We start from the raw sequence: 22,216 nt of genomic DNA on the forward strand, positions 1-22,216 counted from the left end.
ATTTACGTAATTGTGAAAATCGACGCCAATAATTATTAATTAAAAAAAAGTATTTCTCAATGAAACAAAAGATTCGAGGGTCTCTCTTTCTCTGTTTTTATTTTGTAAGAATGTAATTTCGTGTTAGGGATTGCAAATTGGATAAAAATTTGCAATACTTCACAAAAATTGTTGAGAAATTAATGTGTAAGTATTTAAAAGTATGCTGCTCAAATGGTTGACATTCTTTGTGCATTGCCGCTACCGGTGGAATCGATCAATTTCGGTGGTACATATTCTCATGCAAATCTTCGTGGGAAATGAATTTTTTGTAAAGGATTTCACCCTTACCTCGAAAAGTATTGATTTTGGTGACATTTTCGAATTTTCGAAGCCAAGAAATTAATACGGTTTTAGTCATCGGAATGGACGTAAGACCGAAAGTGAGCTAATCTTTAGGAAAGATTTTTTCAGCTAAGGTTTTGGTCGTTTTTTTATTGCGAAAATAGGAGTTTTTGGTAAAGTGTCAGTTTTTTATAAAGTTGGCTGGTACTCATTACACTTTTGCATGGAAATCTGTTTTTTTTAGTATTTTGTTAATATTTGTTTTATAAAATATAAACGATTTTCGAAAAATATGACAAAATGTTTTAACAAAACACCAATGAAGAACGTGAATGTAGTTCATTTATCCAAATTAAAAATTCTGAAAAAGTCATAACTTCGACTTTAAAGTAATACGAATCTGGTATTCATAACGGGTCCTGTTGAAATTACAGAATCTTTTTTTTGGAAACCCTAGGATTCTGTAAAAACTGAAAACTTCGTCGAGTTGGAGATGCGAAAGTTTGCAAATCATTTTTCAACTCCGTTTTACGAACTTCTTGGCGAATTTTTTTTGATTTGTTAATGATGCGATCTCATCATGGCATCAATTGTTTCACTGTCATGCTTAAGTGCCGTTTACCGTTTTATCTAAATAAAAGTCTTGCGTGATGCATTTTTTATAGGTACGTAGGTAGTTTTTGCTGGGTATACTTTCATTTCTGCTCAAAAAATGCAAAAATTTTCTCACTTCAAAGCAAACTGAAAGTGAAAATATTGCGAAATAATAAGGATCCCGAAGATGGACCACTTTACGCCGAAATTATGCCTCCTTAGTCGCCGTGATGATGATGATGAAGGTAATTTAATCGGGTCTTCCCCGTCACCACAATGAGGCCTCAGCGTTTAGCCAGCGGTTGGAGAAAGTGGAGAAAAGAGGAGAAAGCCCCAGAATAAACCGACTTTTAATTAAGTGCAGAGTTAAGACCCATATTTCTCGGGATGAAAAGTATAATGCCGAAAATCTTGTCGGAGAAGATCTTGATCGAATAACTTAACACAACTTTCTCCAAGAAAGATAAGTCGATAAGTGAACCAGGCTTTGATTTCGTCGTTTCGGCCCGAAACTTTCGGGGACCGTTCGTGAGGGTGACCAAATTTGAAAATAAAAAATACGCAAGATATTGTATTTTTGTAATTTTATGAAGCCGAAGAAATTAATTTGCAGAATTTAACCATTTATTAAATTAAAGTAAATGTTCGACAAAATGAAGAATTAAAATTATTCAAAAATCGTTCACGTTATTCATTCTTCGTAAGTAAGGATGACCTTGTACTTACGCTTTTTGTCCCAAAAGTTACCCCAGTTTGAATAAATTAGGTTGACAAAAAATTCAGATTAATATTTCTTTTAAAAATCCAACAAAATTTTTTCTCTTCCAATTTGTATTCTCAAATTGTGGAGAAACCTGAAAAAAATTTGTAATCAAAGATGCAACGGATCCATTTTATTTAAGGGTTGTTCACAAAAATCCACCATTTTCGAAATTTTATGACTATTCAGTGTTGACCGTTCAGTGACCTACATATGTCACCCATGTCACCATTAATAATACGATTCCATGACCCCGTTGACCTTTCAAATCGATCACAATATTACTTACATAGTGCACTATCCTTCGCTTATCCAGCAATCTCTTTCATTTAATCCAGATTAAATTTCCCCATCAAAAATTTTCCGCTTCGTTATGTCATCGTTTCGTGCATCAAGACGCCCTCCAGCTTTTCCTCCCGATCTCTCATCCCGATTTGGCTTTTACATCCATCTCGTCCTCCTCCTGGAGAAAGTCAGTCCGTCACTTTGGACGGAACTTGTTCTTCCCGCCGTATGAAGCCAGTCCCTCGCTCGTTCGCTATCAGTAATTTAATCTCTGTTGGGCACATTATCTCGATCGCCGCGAGATCTCTAATCCCGAAAGAGGAGGAGATCATCTCTTTTCTGGCGAAAGTATGAGTTCACTTTTACCATTTTCATAGAGTGCCCGAAGGTCTTTGAAGTATTGAGCGAATAATAATACTTGCTTTCTCTTTTTTCTTGGGCTGTACTACTTCGCAAAGTTGAAATCTCTTCTTTTTCTTTCTGAGGGTGAGTAGTGACTTATGTGGTTGGGTTGATGGTCTGTCCGTCAGTATTTCTGTCCATTTTAAGACAATGATTACTTCTTCGAAATACTTGTCCATTTTTGGGGCGAGGAGTGTGTTTGTCCGGAATCAAGGTGGGTTTGTCTGTCTCATAGAAATTTCAATTTTGAAAAATATTTATGTATGCACAACCATCCCTACTTTTCAAAATTAAAACAAAATCAGAATAAATATTTTGCTTCGAACTGTATGGATTTTCCCTGTATATTTTTATTAGCTGGGTTTTAACGGTTTGAAATGATGGTCTGTCGGTCCGTCAGTTCGTCTACAATTCTGTCGATCTGTTTGATAAATAGATCAACTTAAAAAAATACTTCGAATCTTAAATCGATAGCTTTTCACCATATTTCGAAATTTACTCAAAATTTTTTCCTACATATCCCGGGCCGCATCAAATCTCCAATACAATTTCATGACCCAAATTATGCACCATGTTAAACATCCCATACATTTCTCCCACTACAAGGATTTATTTTTTATTATTACGGTCGAATTTTTACGGGACGACGAACCTCCCCCAAAAAAGAGAAGGTCGTGGAGCGGAGAGTTTGAGCTTTGATCCAAACTCGAGTGCGTCGGATACAAATCCTTTGGTGAAAGTGCGGCCTTTGTCATTTCGTCCTCGGGTCGAACTGGATTGGATGTGATGGCTGTCCATCTGCTGTGAGGGAGACGATGATGACGGCAGTTCGACAGCAGCTGGAGAAAGTAAATCCGCTTTACTTATTTTCTATCTCTCTACTTGCTTAGTTGGTTGGCTGGCGGGTTAGTCGGTGGGGAGGATGGAGGAGTTGGAGATACGAGTATTATTATGGATTTGCTAGGGAGAGAAAGCTCCAATAATAAGATGTCCTTACAGCTTTGTCTTAAGCGTGGAGGAGAGAAAAGAGAAATACTTGGAACTGGGAGGCACTTGAGGAAGTAAAGTGTGAAGTGGACACGAATCGTAATTGTGCATAGGACGGGAAAGGTGAAAGTCTATTTTTGTAAATGCTTGGTTTTTAAGACAACAGGTAAACCAAATTCGAGGAAGGGTGAAAATAGAGGGAAATTCCTTCTTAATGTTGAAAATGAGATTTTATATTGTAGGAAGACTTTGTAATGGAAAAAATGGAAGGAAAAATTGCACGGGAGAAAACAGAAGGAAAATTTGCTGTAAATAAACTGGCTTGAAAAGTCCTAGAAAAATTGCAACGAATATTTGTGCTAGAAACTATAAAAATTTGCGCTGTTTGGAGAAAAAACTAACTTAATTGATACTACGAAATTTAATTTCGGTGTGGAATATATTGTTCACAATTTTTCTTAAATCCTGCCTTAATTCCAAAGACACTGATGCATCTTTAGTTTTAAGCTGAAAGTCGTCGTGAAGTTATGAATAGTAGATTATTACGCGATTTATTTCCTCCTCTCTTTCATGACGGATTACTCCTGTCGTCATCTTCCTTACTTTCACTTTCGCCCAAAAACATACACTGAGGACGACGTTGTTCACTTCATCTTAATCTCTGTAAAGCCAGTCGTCGTCCAGTTTTGGAGTATATTTTACCATCGCCTCGTTCTTATTGATGGCTTTGTTTTCCTACTTTCTTTCTTTCGTCGAGTCATCACTTCCTTCCGGTCGGTCTCGTGCAGGGAGTGAAAGTCAAGTCGAATCGACACCATTACTACGAAAGAGAGAAGAAGAGAGAGCAATATTGCCGCTTTATTTCGCCTCGTCCACTTTTATTTTAGGAGCGGATTCGGATAAACACATTTTTCCTACTTTCACCTCATCAAGAACGGGTAGAAAGAGGAGAAAGTGGGGAAAATCGGATTTATGTTATTGATGTTTATACTTCGGCGAGGAAAAGGGAACGAGATTAATTTTTTGGGGGATGTGAAGCAGTGAGTTAGAAGTACGAACAGAAGGTAGGATTAAAAGTTGTTGCATGCAATTTTTTGAAAGTTTCAACGGACCCTGTAACTCCAAATACTCATAGAAAGTGTGGTCCACTTATTTTAACCATGACAACCTTCGCGAAATTAGCAAATTCTTAAACAAACACAGCTTAATAATAATTTTTACAGAAATTTGCCAAATTTCGCGAATAATTTTGCAAGAAATTTGGGCGATTTTTTTGTAAAATTTAGCCAGCAAAGGGATTTATTGTTGTTCCTAAAGCCTTTGGCATTCTTTTGGTATACTACATTTTGCTAAATAAGTTTATTTTAAACTTGCTAAACAATTTTATCAACCCTCAACGCAACGTACATGGCCTAGATCTGGGTGAACTTAAGTTTATTGAAAATTTAATTTTAAAACATTTGGCGTTGCAGGTGTTTAGGTTTTTATCAGTTTTTCCTACGACAAAAATATCTAGGAATCTTATTTTCCTTTCTGTTTATTTGCATTGCAATTTATTGATTTTGACGTTAGCTTAATTCAAAAGTTACTGACAATGGAACCTTTTTTCAAGCTACACGAGATAAGCTTAGTGACTTATACTAAAAAATCAAGCTAAAAATTAGAAATGACGTGGTACTTATCTTTCCGTTGAATGGGCACTTGGAGGTCAAATATTTGAGGGCAAAGTTCACAGTAGCGGCCGGTTTTTTTCTCAAGCGGGCGAGCGGAGGAGTGAAAATTTTCTTTTCGAGGTCACTCCGCTCCCTTCACGCTCGCACTTTCATTCAATGCATATTATTTTTGACAAAATTTCACAATCTCGTAAATTGCTTCATACATTCATATAATTTTATATTTGCTTTTTAGAATCCTACTGTCCACCCCAGAAACGCTACCAATCGCTAGGATATCAAATTCTTGTCATTAGGAGAGGTTGGAAGATATCTTCTATATGATCTATTAGCGATATCAATACGATTTCATATAACCTACTATTTTTATCCGCAATAAACATCCTCACGATGTATCCTGAAGTGATATCCTCAAGTCATCTCACATGGATCATCGGATGATGTATGTGAACTAATTGGTGTTGTCCAATAGATATCGCTGACACTATCCTCAGAACATCCTCACTTGGTAGCTAGGGCATCCCTGCAAAAGTTATCCTCCAGACATCCCTAAAACATCACTAATGCATTTTTTCCGCCATTTGCTTTTTGTCATGTTTACTTGGATTTGCTATTTCCCACCCAAGAGCGAATTAAATAGTTAAACAGCCCATTGACCCAAATTACAGTATGTGATTCAACGATAAATTAGTTCAACTCAATTTCATCATGAGAAAATGCTTTGTTGGTAAGAGGCGCTTGCAGCAATTGGCAAGCAGAGCTACACTTCCCAAAACTGATAATACCAAACAAACAATACGAAGTGATGTCCCGGTTGATAAAGACAACGATGTAAGAATAGAAAATATTACCAGGTACGAAGATATTAAACCAGGAATTGGTAGTGAACTTGACCAGCACATTAGTGATCTCAACGTTTGCGGCGATCAGTTTAGAATAGAAGAAGAAAGTGAAATAAGTGAAGTTGAGGTCGAAGATATTGAAAGAGATTTAAAAACCTGGGCTCTTTGTAACGCTGTAAATCAAAGTCAGTTCACGGCGTTGCTGAAAATTTTAAGTCGTCACAAGTGTTTTGAAAAAATTGCGCATGACTGCAGAAGCATTCTTAAACCTATTAGTGCTAATATAAAAATTACCGAATTACCTCCTGGAAATTATGCACATTTTGGAATTCGCCCATATCTTCAGTGCTTGTCTCCATCAGTGGTTCCTGACCTCCAAATAAATATCGATGGATTGCCAATTTATGAGAGCAACAATTTGAACTTTTGGCCAGTGTTTGGACATTTGGTTAGTCTTGAATATGATCCTTTTGTGATTGGAGTGTATTGTGGTGATAAGAAGCCTGAGTCGAGATTTTTTAAGTGCATTTATTAATCACGTTAATCAACAATTGGACGAGAATAAAATAAAAATTTACTCGTTTGTGTGTGACATTCCTGCCAAGGCCTTCATAAAAAATATTAAAGGTCACAATGGCTACAGCGCGTGTGAGAAATGTACAGTTGAGGAAAGTCATATTAACAAACGCATGTGATTTGCTGATCAGAATTCTACTTTAAGGACAAATCAATCATTCCGTGAAAGACGATGGACACCATCATGGAGATACAACTTTAACGGAAATAAAAACACTCGATTTAGTTGACATGTTCCCTACAGAGGTCGAAGCCGCCGATCTCACGCCGCCGCGCCGCCATACGCCGATAGCATTTTACGCGCCGCCGCCGCCGAAAAATTTGATTTCATATTCCTTTAACATTGCGACGCCGCGCCGCGCCGCCGACGCCGCCGAAAAATCAGCAAAAACTGGAGCCGCCGCCGCCGAAAATTTGTCGGCGTCGACCTCTGGTTCCCTATTGACTATATGCACGCCGTTTGTCTGGGTGTCGTGAAGAAAATATTACTTCTGTGGGTGGAACGAAAGCCACATCAACAAAAACTCCAGTTATCAAAAATGCAGGAAATTTCAAAACATCTGATAAGTTTCAAAAGTCACACAGTGCTTGAATTTGTGAGAAAACCGAGGTCTTTAGGGGATATAAGAAATTGGAAATAACTGAATTTCGCCAATTCCTCCTCTATAGCGGTCCAATTGTATTAAAATCAGTCCTCACGAGAGATAATTATAATCTATTTATGTGTTTAACAGTGGCAATCCGTGTTTTGTGTTCTAAAGAACACTACGACAAATACAACGACTATGCAAATCAATTGTTGCGTTACTTTGTTTCCGGATTCATAAAATTATATGGTGAAGATCAAGTGTCAATTAACGTGCACAGTTTAATTCATCTAGCGGCCGACTCAATGGTATGGGCATGAGGTATGGGCCATTGGACACTTTCAGTGCATTCAAATTTGAAAGTGCTCTTGGTCAACTAAAAAAATTAGTGCGGACACCAAATAAACCACTACAACAATAAATTAATCGCATGGAAGAAATTGGGGTAAAATTGCGATCCTCAAAATGCCCCACATTTGAGCTAAAGAAGGAAATTCCATACAGTGAACTTGCAAGCAAACTCATTTTAGAAGAGAAAGTGAACTATTATGCTGTTCTGCGGACAAAATTATTTTCAATTAATTGCAATTTTATTCGAGACAGTTTTATTTTAACCAGTAACTTGAAACTTTTGCAAATTCAAGCGTTTTGTTCAGGCGAAAATGGAAAATTAACGGTAATTGGAAAGTTATTTGACAAATCTAGCGACGTTTTCACCGAGCCTTTAAAATCTTCATTACTTCATATCTTTAAATTTGACACTTCGAGATTTGTGTCAACGGAAGTTTTCTATTGCGAAATACTGTACAAAGTTCAAACTTATCCATACGCTGAAAAAGAAATCGCAGTTTTTCCCCTACTTCACAGTGATGTTCTTCATTGTTGACTTCAAAGAGGGAAGCAAGAACTATGTCGAAGTGGTGCCAGGATCATGGTTCGAAGACGGGGTCTTACAATATCCTCATAAAATTAAAAATCCAATTCCATTGATAAAGTCATCCCGAAATCCTGATTCAACTTGGGCAACGTATCCCGCTAGGATCCTGCATGATTACGGTAAATATTTTAATATTTAATACGATTACGACCAATTGTTTACAAGTAACATTTGATGAAAATCGTGTATTTTTGTATTTTAGCGACATACGATGCGGCCCGAAAACACATATCACCTGCTGAAGATAAGTCTAACCTTTCGTCTGCAGAATCTGATGAGGCAAAACGAGGTCAGGGGAAAAGAAGCCGAACTGATCATGAACAAAACAAAGGTACGAGCTAAATCACATCATTCATAGCCGACTTACAACCGATCTAAGAAAAAATTATTATTATAAATTTAATATTTTTCCAGCTTCTTCAGATAGTGCGGGATCGGATGATGAGATGAACAAATCTGTCCTCCCGGCGCCACCAAGGTTCAACAATTCTTTTTCCCAAGTTCCACCGCCAACCTCATCGACCAGTCAAATTGTGTCTGCTCCAGAATCTAATATTTCTGTTATGGTATTATGAGTATTATGAGTATTATTAGTATTATGAGTTTCATAATACTGGATTCGGTGAGTTAGTTATTTAGATGTAGATTAGATGCAAAATTATTGGTCTAATATTTATACACAAATATGTATATGCACATTTTTAAGATGCTGACGGGAATCTAACGTTTCAGCTGGCTGAAACAGACTTCCTTCAAGAACAAGGTGCATATTCTGCAGCAGTTGCGTCAATTTGTTAGCTTCATATTATAATTAAAATTATATTTGTCACTTATTTACAAATTATAATTTGAGATTTCCGTTCTGCAGCTTCCACCGGACAGGAAAAATCTGCAACTATTACACAACCTGGGGTACTTAATCAAACTATGCAAAATGGATCTGCAAATTATGCTTCAATTTTGATGCATGGTGAAATATTTAACACATTCTAATCATTGGATTAGAATAATACGTTAAAAAATTTTACTTTTTACCATGCAGTAAAGGAATTAATTCGTGAAGTATCAATGATCAAATATACCGTCAACAATATTGAGCGTAAATTGGATAACTTGATTGCAGCCGGGAGCCATCAAGATTCAGCGGATAATGATCAGCCGTCAATTTTACAGCAGCCATTTCAATCCCTTGAGGAATTTAAAGAATTTGATGCAGCCCTTTGCGAGGACGATAAACTCTCATTGGTAAGACGTACCGGATAGCTTTAGCCGTTCAATTTGTTTTGAAGTATTATTCTTAACGTATGTATTTATAAGTTGACGTGGTCCGTTAAGTTTATGTATAAACTAAATATTTGAATTATTTATCTCAATACAGAAAAGATGTTTGATGAAATGCGGTGGAGCGGATTGCGGGGAAACAATAAGAAGAATGCTGAAGAAATTAATGGTGGATAATGTAGCCGAATACGTTAGTTTGAAAGGCCAAAAGGGAAATTTCAATTTTTCTAGCACCTCAACATGCTCAATCGTAATAGGTAAGGCTTGTCTTTTGCAGCCAATTCCCGTCGTTTTTAAATGTCATAATTAAATTTGATTCAAGGTAACCTACGTATCTAATATATAATTTGGTCAAATAGGCGCCACCCTCGCGGTAAAAAAATTTTCATCGACCGAGGCAGAAGCTGAGAAAGCAATCTCGTCATGGTTTCAACATGCTCCGGACCGAATTAAAAAGAATGAAGCGTCAAAAAAGCCCAAGCACTAGCATGAAACAATTCTTATTTGTTATAATTTATTAGTCTTTTGATGCTCACTAAGCAAAATATGTATTGGTCATGCAATTAGTAAAACCAATTAATAAATGAAATAATAACTATCCTAATATTGTCACTAGTACGTCCCTAAGTTATTTCGAATGAGGTTCATGCGATATCTTTATAACATCCTCGAGTAAAGTCCCACTGATCTCCAAGAGTGAGATACATAGCATATCGCGTTGATGTTACTTGGAGGATGTGATGAGGATGTGCTAGCGGAGCGAAATAGTAACTAGCTGAAGAGATCGGTGCGATGCAAAAGCGACAGTAGTGGACATTCTGGCGACATCAGAACGTCCCCAAAATTTCGTCGCGATGATATCGCCGTGACCTTATAACGTTTCTGGGGCACCGATCCGTAATAAAAAAGTGACGATGGGTTCAATAAATTATAACTTATAATTTATAAAATATAGCGTATATATATTTATAGGAAATATAAAATTACATGAATGTATGCAGCAATTCATGAGATTTTGTCAAAAATAATATGTATTGAATGAAGTGCGAGCGTGCGAGAGTGAAGGGAGCGGAGTGACCTCGAAAAAGAAAATTTTCACTCTTCCGCTCGCCCGCTTGAGAAAAAAACAGGCCGCTACTGTGAACTTTGCCCTCAAATATTTGACCTCCAAGTGCCCATTCAACGGAAGGATAAGTACCACGTCATTTCTAATTTTTAGCTTGATTTTTTAGCATAGGTCACTAAGCTTATCTCGTGTAGCTTGAAAAAAGGTTCCATTGTGAGTGATTTCACGCCAAGTTGTGAGGTTTAAAAGTTTATACACTCTGACGTGAATTTACATTGGAAACATTTTGTTACAAAAAGCTTCCTCACATGTGTAAAAGTTTGCAAAATTTATGCGCTTACAAGTCTTACCCAGTTACGAAATGAAATTTCTGCATATCTAAATTTATCTAATTACATAGAACTTACAGATTTTGTGGGTTTTATGAAGGTTAGTACGAACGTTGACATCAGTCCTCTCACTCACTACACAAGAACGAAAATAATTAGAGTGGATGATGGCATCTTCTGGATCACCTTGAACATAATTCAGCTTTTACTTTTTACAATGTTGGCGTTAATGTGGTGCGTTTTTTTCTGTTTTTATGATAAAAACATAGAATTGGTATTCCGACACTATCATAATTTGTGGCAATTACTAGAATCAAAATCTGTCAACTTGGCGAATGGCGATCATTTACTTGGACATTAAATTTTATCACGTTTGACTGTAGTACATCGATTTTCTTCTTAAAACAAAAAGGATAAAAATGTGACGAAGTGTCATGAAAGATAACATTTTAAATAAATTGTCACGAAATATGATAAAAATGTTTATAAAAATGCAATTTTTATTTACAGGTTTTTGTCGTTTACATATAAAAAATAAGTAAATACAAATGTAGCAACGACAGCATGCATAATCCACAAATTACAAAAGAATACATTGTAGCGATTATTAAAAAAATCGACAAGATAACCTGGTAATTATGTAGATAATAGTAGAAGAAATCTCCACAAATTTGTGCCCTACCAGGAAACATCCTATCTCCCCCACAAAAAAGTGAAGGTACGCACAATCTTCTAAATTTATATAGGCCTGGCCAGAATAGCCGGGAATCAACAAACTTGATGGATTCCCAAAGCGAGAGAAGAATGACATGATTCGACAGGGAGAAATTGCACCGCTTAAAAAAATAAAGTTCGTCTTTGCTTCCCGCCGTCGTCCAGCTCAACTTTCTCCACCTTTCTCAATCCACGTTTCTTCTCGTTCAATGAAATAAATTCTGCCGTAAAAGTTGGGCAGGTTTTCTTCAGAGATGAATTGTATTGTGTGTGCACCTAAGTATTTTCATTCTTATACTCAAAAAGAAGTTGGTAATAAAATCCTTACCGCGAATATTGTAGTCACGACAAATGCGGCTCAACCATGCTGGTAAAGACTTAACACCGAAAGATAGCAACAATTTCCATCAAACTCAAATTTGACACTCTCTGATTTGAATTGCTAACACGGAGGTAAACATTTTGAGTCTGATGGAGATTATTTTTCAAGTCAAGTCAAGTCAAGTAATCTGTTATTAACATGTCAACAAATATCAGTTAATATAAAATGGTTTATTTTACCGTTGGGTAACAAATCCTTCCTACTGAGACTGATAATAACTACATTCAAACAGTTGGTAACACATAAAATTGTCACCCCATGTATCGTGCCATCGGTAAATATTTTCCACTACAATAATTCCCAGGATATCCGGAATTGTTACCGCGTTTTATTCAATTTCTAACACGTGCGTTACGTACGTGTCAAATTTGAGATCCGTAGAAATTATTACCTTTTTCAGTGGTAATTCTTTACTAATGTAGTCGAGCCTCACATTTTTTTTACTATACGCGGCGATAATTTTGTTACCAACTTATTTCGAGTGCGGGACTAAGATGTGTTGTATTGTGTCTACCTAAGTATTTTTACTCGTACGGTTTCCTCGTCTCGTGGTCAGTTGGTTGTGACCATTATTGGAAATAAGAAAGGAAAAATTTCCAACCAGAGACGCAGACAAATTGCGGAGAAAGTTTTTTTCTGGGAAATAGAGGAAATTTTCAAGGATGCAGTTTTGAGGGATTGTTGTGAGGAGACCTATTTTGTGTCTGGCCGGGAAATCAATCGGGATCAGGGAAGAGAAAGTTTAGAGCGAAAGTTGACTGGGTTTCGCCACACCACGGACCAGATGTCAATTTCGTCTGTGCGTCCTGTAAGTTTCTGCTCCGTGGAACAATATCTTTTTGTTGGGATGAAAAAATGCTTGACTTTATATTTGAAGTTTGCGATGAAAAATAGAAAGGTAGATTTTTTTGGAGAAAGTTTACTTTAACAAATGCTTGAAAAATTTGGCTGAAAATTTTGAAATATTTTAATCATGAAGGTGCATGAATGACAATTTTAGATATCTTTTGCACAGAAGGAAAATTGAGTACTTATTTAAGTAAAATTCGGTAAATTGGACAACAATAACGCCAAATGGATTATAACTTAAGGTTTCAATAGACAAAATGTCACATCCAGATATATTAGTTTTTCTATGCAGTCAAATGCAAAGCTGGACAGTACAAATTTCCAAACTAACTATTTAAAAAAAATCTGCTGCATGTTTACACCAATTATGGTCATTTGATACCTATTGGTTATTTAAGTAACTAAACATACAGGGTCATTAAATACGCACGAGTATGCTTTTAAAAACTGTATTAAATCATTACCGACCGGGGTATACATGTGACTCTACCGGCACGGAAATTACCGTCCGGTAACTTTGTGGTAATGAAAAATTTGCCAGTCAGGAACGATTTACTACCAATCCGGTAGGAAATTATTACCAAATCAATACCGGCACGCAGTTTCCATGTGACTCTACCAGATTTTTAACCCTTTAAACTGTAACGACGACAATAGTCGTTTTATAAGAAATGGTTTAATTCGGGAGTACGACAAAAGTCGTCCTAAAAAATCGTGGTCATGGCGCGGAAGGACGACAATTGTCGTTTCTAGGAGGTCATTGATTTTCACCATTTTCTCTCCGCGACCTAAAATTTGTTGAAATTTTGAGGGATTTCTCCTATGCCAACACAAAGCTAAATTTGAACATTTTCTTCCCAAAAATTTGGATATTTCCCTATACAAGTCAATGTTAAATTTTTGATTTTTCAGTTTTTCGAGTTTTATTAAAAATTCCTGAATTTCTCCTCCCGCGCCATGACCACAACATACTTATTGTGTCCCCAATTTAATGCATTTTCTTGTCGTTAATCATACACGTTAAAGGGTTAACTGTGTATGGAAAATAAACAAAATACAAACAATTTTCAAAATGTCTCGCCAATGTTATTCCAAGTTTATTACAACTTCGCATAATCAATAATAATTTTCAAAGTTTGCAAAAAAATGTATCGACCCGAATCTACCAACTCGTAATGAATACCCCGAATATCCACCTTGTAGAATTTTTGAAGCAGCAGAAATAACTCATGGTCAGGTATCCCATGGAGAAGGTCGACTATAAATAATTTTCTCTGATATTTGTACTCCTCGATGTGACGTATTGATTTATTTATTTGCAATCGTTACCATGAATGAGGTTGGCCTGTGATGAAAGCAGTCGACTCAATTTTGGGTGAGTGGAGAGAAAGTCAAAATGCGGGGGGTTGCTGAAAGGAGAAAGATACACAAGAGAAGAGAGGATGAAGGCAATCCAGTCATATATTTTGCATGGAGAAAGTCAAAGAGAGAATATATTTGTTACTCACTGATATTATGAGGCAGGGTTTGGAAGAAAGCAATTTCTACAATTACTAAATTTTATTTATTAGTTGCAGAAATTTTTTATATCTAAATTAGAATTTCTAACTGTTAAAAAAATAAATCAGAGATATAAAGAAAAGAAAGGATGAAGCCAATCCAATCACTTGCAAATATTTTTATTGAGAAAAATAAATGGAGAATTTATATGTATTGTTCGCTATAAATTGGTGTCATGGTTTGGACGAGAATAATTTTATTTAAAAAAATAATTGTTCGAGTTTAATGTCGTCCACGACATTTTTGGGGTGTGTTTCACAATTTAAGTTTCCGGTATGAAATGGCTTTTTTGTAATTCATTCTATATTTCGTCATTTTGCAACATTGCAAAATTTTGATGCGGAGTTGTGCATTTCACAATAAATAAGTGTTAATAAATTTAGCAAGGTCCCAAAACTATGGTCATAAGTATTGTGTTTTAAGCTTATTTGGGTGCCATGATTCTTCGAATTTTTATAACTTTTTGAATTTTCCAATGTAATTTTTTGATGTTTCAAAATAAATTATTTTGTACTCAAAAATTTGAACAATTTGAAATTTAAGATAAACATATTTAATTTTGAAGTCATTTTGAAGGCAGGAAGGATTAAAGGGTCCTGTGATATGCTTGGTATGGAGAACTCAAAGCTTGAATTTACAAATTGTCGTGCGTAAATTTAAGAGAAGAAAAAATCACATTTTTGTTAAAATTAACTATGAAATATAACAAGTTCCCTGGGATTTTTCTTAAAAATTGTAAAACATGTACCTTGGCGGTGGATGATATATTTTGAAATGCACAACCCGGCAGCAAAATTATACGTTTTTCGTTTAATAAATTTCATGGGATTTTCCTAAAGAAGCAAAGTGGTTAAAAAATTATAGAATTATTTCGGATTGCACCCTCGGGGGAAAAATCGAAACTTCGAAAACCTTATAAAAATTCGAAGAACCACAGCACCCAAATAAACTTAGAAACCCTATGCGAGAGTAAACTGTTTGGGGACCTTGTGTAAATTATTAACGCTTGTTTATTGTGAAATGTACAACTCGGCATCAAAATTTTACAATGTTGTAAATCTCGTTGAAGAAAATTCACGTATCAGATGTTTGTGCGGAATTAATGTAAAAATGTTATTCTCAGTTAACACGACATTTGTAACTTGATTTTTCATAATATTTCTAACCTCGTAGAAATAATAAATTTATTGCCAGTTTACAAACATCTGCGTTAATTGTAATTTGACATCCTTTCTGTATGGCCCATTTTCTCGTGTGATTGACAAATGTGGGATGATGGCATTGACACCGCGTGTCCTTCCGCCTCTTTTGGACACTTCCAGTCACGATCTTGTCACCTTCACCTTCGTCCAACTTTCACTTTCACTTCAATATCCGGGATAGAAACTCTATGCAACTTTTACGGAGATCTGACACCGAGATAAAAGGAAACCGATAATTCGGAGAGGTGATGATGACGAGTGAAAGGAGGGTGGAGAAAGAAAGTGGGGAAGAAAAGATAAAAGAGAAAGTTGTGCTTGGGGAAAGGTGCGTATTTTTGTATTGTTGCGTTGTCAAACTTGTTACCGTGGCGTGTAACTTTGTGATCGGAAAATAAGGTAAAATAGGTTTGTAACAAGGTTAGGTTTTACCGTGCTCTTCTATTTACCAAATTATGTAGTTTACCGATTGGATGATAAAATTGAAGAATTAATATTACCCTTTGCTAACACAATTTTAGTCTTCATGATATTGTAAGGGGTTAGTCTCATTTTTTAGTTTGTACGAGATTTTATAACTGATTTACTAAAATTTAGGTGTGCAATTTTTTGGCTTGTATTGAAAAGCAATTTAAATTTCGTTATTTAATGTTACGAAATTACAACAACTGCAAAATGACGAATCAAACTGTGGCAATAAAATTGGCGAATTAATATTACACTTTGGTACACTCTCGAAAAAATTGTACAAAATTTGTCCAAGGTTGTGTAAAATTTTGTCCAACCTTGGTGAAAAAGGAGGATGACACAACCATCGGTTAACTTTTACTCAACTCTGTTGATTAATCCTTTTATACAACAATTGAGTAAAATTTGTCCAATACGTTGCATAAAATTAACTCAACTCAAAACTAAAAAATGCACAACAAAAACTAAAAATCATGCAATAAATAACTAAAAATTGTTAAAATGAATGACCAGAATTTACTCTTTGGTTTAATTAAATTTATTCCTTTGTTGATCAAAGTTTACACCAAATGTTGATTAAAATATGCCTTTTAAATAATTAAAACGTACTTTTACTAACTAATATTTACCCCATCGCAATTTACATTAATCAGGTAATTAATAATACTTTTAATTATGTTAATAATAACTATAAATTATTTAAGCGCTTCATTAATACTGACATGAAATATTGCCACGAATTCTACAACTGCGGAAAAATTAATCTTTGTAACATAAATAAGTACGTGAGTTATATAAATTAATGCTAAACGAGTTAATTGTCTTGTTCTCCATCTTCCAAATTAATTTGAAATGCTAGAGATAAAACGGACGATGAGGGCGACTTAATTTCCTTGATTCGAAACACGGAGTGGTCGAAGAAGCACCAAACACTAGAACACTCGTCTGGAAATTGTAGCTGCAGGACGTGGAATATCTTGAAACACATATCCACTGCTTTGACCAGAGATTCTGCTAGTATTAGGCGCCTTTCCACCATGATGTAGGATTGTTGAATTTCAAGATTCTTCAAATTTCCTACACATAAAATGAATGGCTGCTTCCTCAATGATTCTGACATCCGGAATTCTTCTAAATCATCATTTGACTGCAAAAATTTACAAGGAGCAAATTACCTCACCGTGAACGATTTTGAAACAACATTATCAGTAGAATAGAGTAAACTTACTTTCACAAACTGAATAAAAAACTCCGAGGATTGACCGGCGGTTATTTTTCGCCTTTTTTTGCTGCCTTTAGTATACGCAGATTTTGATAACAAGTACGGAAGAACAATTAATGAGCCGATATTTATTTGTTCTGTGAATATAAAAAATCGTACAAATTATTTATAAAACTGAAGAGCAAATTTTAACAAAATTAAATCATTGTATAAATGCAAATAATTTCATAATAATTACCTTCAGACCAGTCACTAATGTTATGGATAATTCCAATTTCCCGGGGAACGTCCAGTATTGCATTTTTTGCAAACTTCCAAATTTGCTTAGAAATTGACGCCCACTTATGAAGCATAGTTTCACCTACGCCCGGGTGTCGTGGCGAGAAATCTTGGTCAATCTATTAAACAATACATGTAGCAAATAGTTAAATTTTGCATTAAATTGAACTGAACTGATGGAAATTAAAATATCACCATCCCCGGAGTATCAATTAGCCGGGGCCACTGGCTTAGTGTTTCCGACAAGTCAACGGTTTTCAGCAACTCTTCTGACCTCAATCGGAAGGTCTGCGCCATATATTCGGCAACTTGATCAAAGGGAGTAGATGAGTAGCAAAGCCACGACTTTTTTTCCTGTTCATTCTCCCAGGGACCTTTAATTATAAAAAATAGATTTTAGCGTCTTTTTATCACAATTAGTAACAAAAGAAAATACATACTTTCCGACATTAAACTGCTAACAACCTTGGGAATACTTGCCCTCCCACATTGGTGCTTCCTCCTTAAATATTTCAATCGATCTTCAAGTAATCCTGACGCAGGAGTTCGTTTATGAAGATCTGATTTATAATTAATTATCCGGGACTCGCGGTAAAAAAGATTCTGTAAAAAAACAATTAAAAATAATTAAAAACGGCTAGGAAATTAGTTAGTTTTTATATTTAAGTACCACAATGTCTCTCTGTTGCTCAAGCCTTAAGTTTTGAAAAAGTTGTGCTGCTACACATTCTGCCAAGTTTTGCTTTACGTTTTTGGGCGGACTATACAAATGTTCAAAAAAACTTAATCACAATGTAGATTATTAATTCATTAATTATTTTATAAATTTAGCTTACAAATAAGTATATTGCTTCACAAGATAATTAACAATTCGTCGTTTAATCAGACTTTTTACTTCAAATGTGATGGCGTTGGATTCCAAACATTCTTGCAAGATTTTCTCTCCCTTTTTTGTCCCCTTTTCCTGGTCAGAACTTAAGATGATTTGCTTAATATCCTAATTTACAGAAACTTATAATTAAATACCTATTATCACAATTAAAATTGTATTACAATCCTATCTACTTACGAATAGGGGATCGAAAGATAAAAACGAAATTTCAACTTCCGGTCCACTCTCGTTAGGAAGACGGTGTCGACTTCCGGAATCAATATCGCTGGAATTGCCCTGTAAAAAAACATATGTAGATTTAAGACGATTTTACAGAATTGCATAATTCGCAAGAGTTTAACATAAAATTAGTAATAGTTTTACCAAAATAACGTCCGGCATATCTCCTAGTGCTCGCTGGTCAGTTTCAAAAGTCTGCTTATCTAACTAAATATATGCGTAAAAAATCTACTTATTTTAAGATTAAACACTATTTTAGCCTACATATGTACATAGAGTCAAAACTTTGTTCAGATTAACTCAATGGGACAACAAATGAACCCATGACCTTGCGGGTCTTCAATATTATTCATAATTACTAATGGATACTCCAAATCTATGGCGTCCAAGTCCACTAATAACGCATTATCAAAGTCAATTATTTTAAACACGTACGAATAACTAAAATGTTCCTCACATTTTACCGGCCTGACAACTAAATGAACTTTGCTATTGTGAACTAGACACATGATAATTTGACAAAATTGTGAACTAAGTGATGGGACCTTCAAAATGAAATAATTATTGGGTTTGATTTTGGTACCCTTGGCGGTCACCGAGTCAACACAAAGCACCTCGTCCAACTCATTTTTGGAAAGTTTGGAAAAGTCAAAAGATATTTTCATATCCTTAAATGCAATTAGTGAGCCAGATTTGTAAGTTATATCCCCCTCTATTTCGCATCCAACTAAAAATGCCAAGTTAAGTGACATTCTTTTTGAAACTGTTTTTGCAATGTTGCTAAAATTATAACAATTTTTTCCAATTGTTTTAGCAAGACGATGTTTTCCCTCAAATCGCATACACCAGTATTGTTTCAACGGGCCTAACTGCTCTATGGCGTGAGCATAATGTAGTAAATGATGAAACTTTGGCGTTAAATTATTATTTGTCAAACTAATGAAGGCCTGATGATGCTCAGCTATTAAATAACTTCGAAGAAGTTTTAAAACTAAATCCCAGTGCTTATTCGACAAGCTGAACTTATCTCCAAATATTGCAGGAAAAATTAGGAAAAAATGGCTTGTCTCTGATGCAGAAAAACAAGATTTTCTCTCCCCATTAATAAAAGCAATATCTATTTCTGGAAACTTTGATATTGCATGACCATTCTTGTTGAAAGAAGACGATAGCCTGTGGTTAATCTCACTAACTGATAAAATACGATTTTGAGTAACATGTTTCAGAAACAACTTCAATTCAGTGACACAAATTCCTTCCAAAATATCATGCATAATATCAGGGGCAAAATTATTTGTAACATTAAATCCTTTAATATCATTTAAAATTGACCTTTCTCTAATTCCCGTCAAACTAACGTTTCCAACTTCTAAATCCCTTTCATAATTTTCTAAATTTCGCCTTCTATTTACCGACTCCTCAATAGCTGTGAAAGTTTGTTCCCTATCTAGTTTACAAAAACGACATCTGAAATTCGCATTAAAACTTTCAGCAAAGCCAAAAATTGTATGCATCCCTAAATTATCGCCACAGAACTGGAGAACTTGAATATGACTAAAAGGAGTGTTTTCTAAAAAGCTTAGTCTTTGAGAATTTTCATGCAGCGAGTTTAATTCATAAACCAATGGTTGTAAAATTAAATTCATTCCGTATTCTTTTACAAATTTGGATTTAACAACTATAAGTGGAAAAATATTTTCAAGTTTGCGATTTGAATGGTTAGGAAAATTGGCTATAATAAAATAAAACATCGCGAGTTTGTGTATTTTAGCTTTCGATCCCAACGGGTTACAAATTTCGTAAAAATCATCGTAATAAATCTGCAAGCAAAGAGGATTGTTTTTGAAATTATTGTAATGTGAACCTGAGAACCTTAAAGTTCTCAAAATATTCTGAACTTGAATTTACTTGTATACTATCTGCCACTTTGTAATATTTCGATAGAATTGTCGGTAGAGTTTCAGATAATTGAAAATGGTAAGCGTTGTCAATTTTTTCTTGCATCATTCCTTTAATTTTGTCGAATTTAAAGTGAGACCCTAATTTTATTTCCTTTGCTTCGACTAATAAAGATCGTTCTTTTAAAAGTTTTTCCAGTTTATATTGGGATGAACTATTTTTTGGAAATGGATTTTTTAAACTATTAAGGTGGGTTAAAAGTTGATCCTGACTTGTATTATTGACAGAAAAGTTTGTGGCAACTGCAATTATACTATTTACTAATGAATTAGCAGCCATTAAAATTTCATTTGATTTTGATAATGAAATTCCACCTGACATTTGTAATGATTTTATAAAAGCCAACTTGTAATCCTCATGGATTTCACGAATGACCTCAGGTGAAAATAATTCTTGCTCAATATTTCTTCCCATTCCATTCTCTTCATTAGGGGAAATCTGGGGAAACTTAATTGAAATTTTTTGAAATACTGGACAAACTTTTCTGTTGACATGTTTTTGAAGATTTTCCGAGTCTGTGAAAATCATTGTACACAAAGGACAATTTAATCTAGCTTTTCCTTTCTTTATTTCGTGAAATTCTCTAATGTGATTCCAATATACTTGAAAGGAATTAAAAGTACTTCCGCAAATACTACAGGCAAAGTCTAGTGAGATAACCTGACCTAATTCTAACCTTGACCTGCTTACCTCTCTACCAGCTGAAATTAATTTAAATCGGTGACCAACGGACGGAATTATTTCTGCCAACAAACGTTCTTCCACTGACCCAGCGGCACTATCCAACAACTTGAAGAAGATTGTGTCGTCGACATCGTTCTCTATAAAAAATAATTGCAAAAAAAATATTAAAGGTAGTAATATTTAACTTAGGTAAATAAAATCAATCAATCAAAGTTATCAACAATTAACCAAAGCTACTTTACCTTGGAACTTGTCCTTATATTGGATTAATCCGGTATTTTTTAAAGCTTTTTCCAAATTTTCGGTCATTTTGGTGGAAAATTACAGGAAAAGAGAAAGGATTTAATTTCCTGACAATCCTTTCGTCAACCGTCAGTATATAAGTGGCGCCATCCACGCTGCTTTTGAGACGCGACGTCGCGAGAGTAAACTTTACACAACTATTGTGTAAAAAGTAAACTGAAAGTTGGCTGAATTTTACACTACCTTCAAAAAGCCAATTCTTTTACAAGTGTTGAGTAAAAATTATTCAACTTTTGGGAACTAATTGCCCAATAATGATGAAAATTAGATTTAGTCAACAAAAATATCAAGTTTTGCGCAAGGTTGACCAAAGCAAACATTACACAACGTTGTTGTGTAAATTTCAAGTCTGTGGAGTAAAAATTTTGTCCAACGTTGTAGAAAATTTTATCAACTTTTTTTTAATCAACTAGTGGTGCACAATTTTTTCGAGAGTGTAATAATATGTTAGTTTAACAACTTTATAGGTATTTCTGAAATTGTTAGGTTTCAGTCCCATTTGATAATTTTTGCATTATTTCTTGGGACCAACCGAATTAATTTTAGGTTTAAAGAAGTTGCTAAAAAATTGAAATAATGCAGCAAATAGGCCATTAATTATATAAATTACAAATCAATCAATCAATCAATCGATTTTCCTTAAATTTTAAAATCCATGCCTTATTTTGTTTTCTTTCCAAACTTTCATCTTCATTCATACTGCACTGCAAATAAACTGGTGTCAATTCCGCGCGGTGTAGTCACATATAGACACCACGCGGCGTTAATACGGGCAATTAACACCGCGTGGTGTCTATATGTGACTACACCGCGCGGAATTGACACCAGTTTATTTGCAGTGTG

The 22,216-nt window shown here is 35.0% G+C and overlaps 2 protein-coding genes and 1 long non-coding RNA gene across 4 annotated transcripts in view; 2 read left to right on the forward strand and 1 right to left on the reverse strand.

Annotated features, from left to right (window-relative positions):
- The window catches only part of LOC110858816 (neuroligin-1), a 79,369-nt gene that overhangs the window by 30,084 nt on the left and 27,069 nt on the right, over positions 1-22,216 (forward strand). The window lies entirely within an intron of this gene.
- Positions 8,198-9,191, forward strand: LOC118438500. Its single transcript, XR_004836861.1, has 4 exons — positions 8,198-8,298; positions 8,382-8,730; positions 8,836-8,937; positions 9,010-9,191. It is a non-coding gene; the product is annotated as an uncharacterized LOC118438500 (long non-coding RNA).
- LOC118438498 lies at positions 17,276-21,795 on the reverse strand. Of its 2 annotated transcripts, none has more exons than XM_035858934.1 (8): positions 21,313-21,795; positions 21,077-21,207; positions 18,572-18,634; positions 18,386-18,484; positions 18,153-18,313; positions 17,987-18,077; positions 17,757-17,919; positions 17,276-17,690 (listed from the first exon to the last, which is right to left on the reverse strand). In XM_035858934.1, exons 1-8 carry the CDS (start codon positions 21,377-21,379, stop codon positions 17,500-17,502), a joined length of 966 nt encoding a protein of 321 aa, XP_035714827.1. In that variant the 5' UTR covers positions 21,380-21,795; the 3' UTR covers positions 17,276-17,499. The 2 variants fall into 2 exon arrangements, 1 of the variants encoding a protein (XP_035714827.1); XR_004836859.1 differs by having other exon boundaries at positions 17,419-17,435; positions 17,591-17,919.

This window comes from Folsomia candida, unplaced genomic scaffold, assembly GCF_002217175.1.
Source record: "Folsomia candida strain VU population unplaced genomic scaffold, ASM221717v1 Fcan01_Sc022, whole genome shotgun sequence".
NCBI classification, from domain to species: domain Eukaryota; kingdom Metazoa; phylum Arthropoda; class Collembola; order Entomobryomorpha; family Isotomidae; genus Folsomia; species Folsomia candida.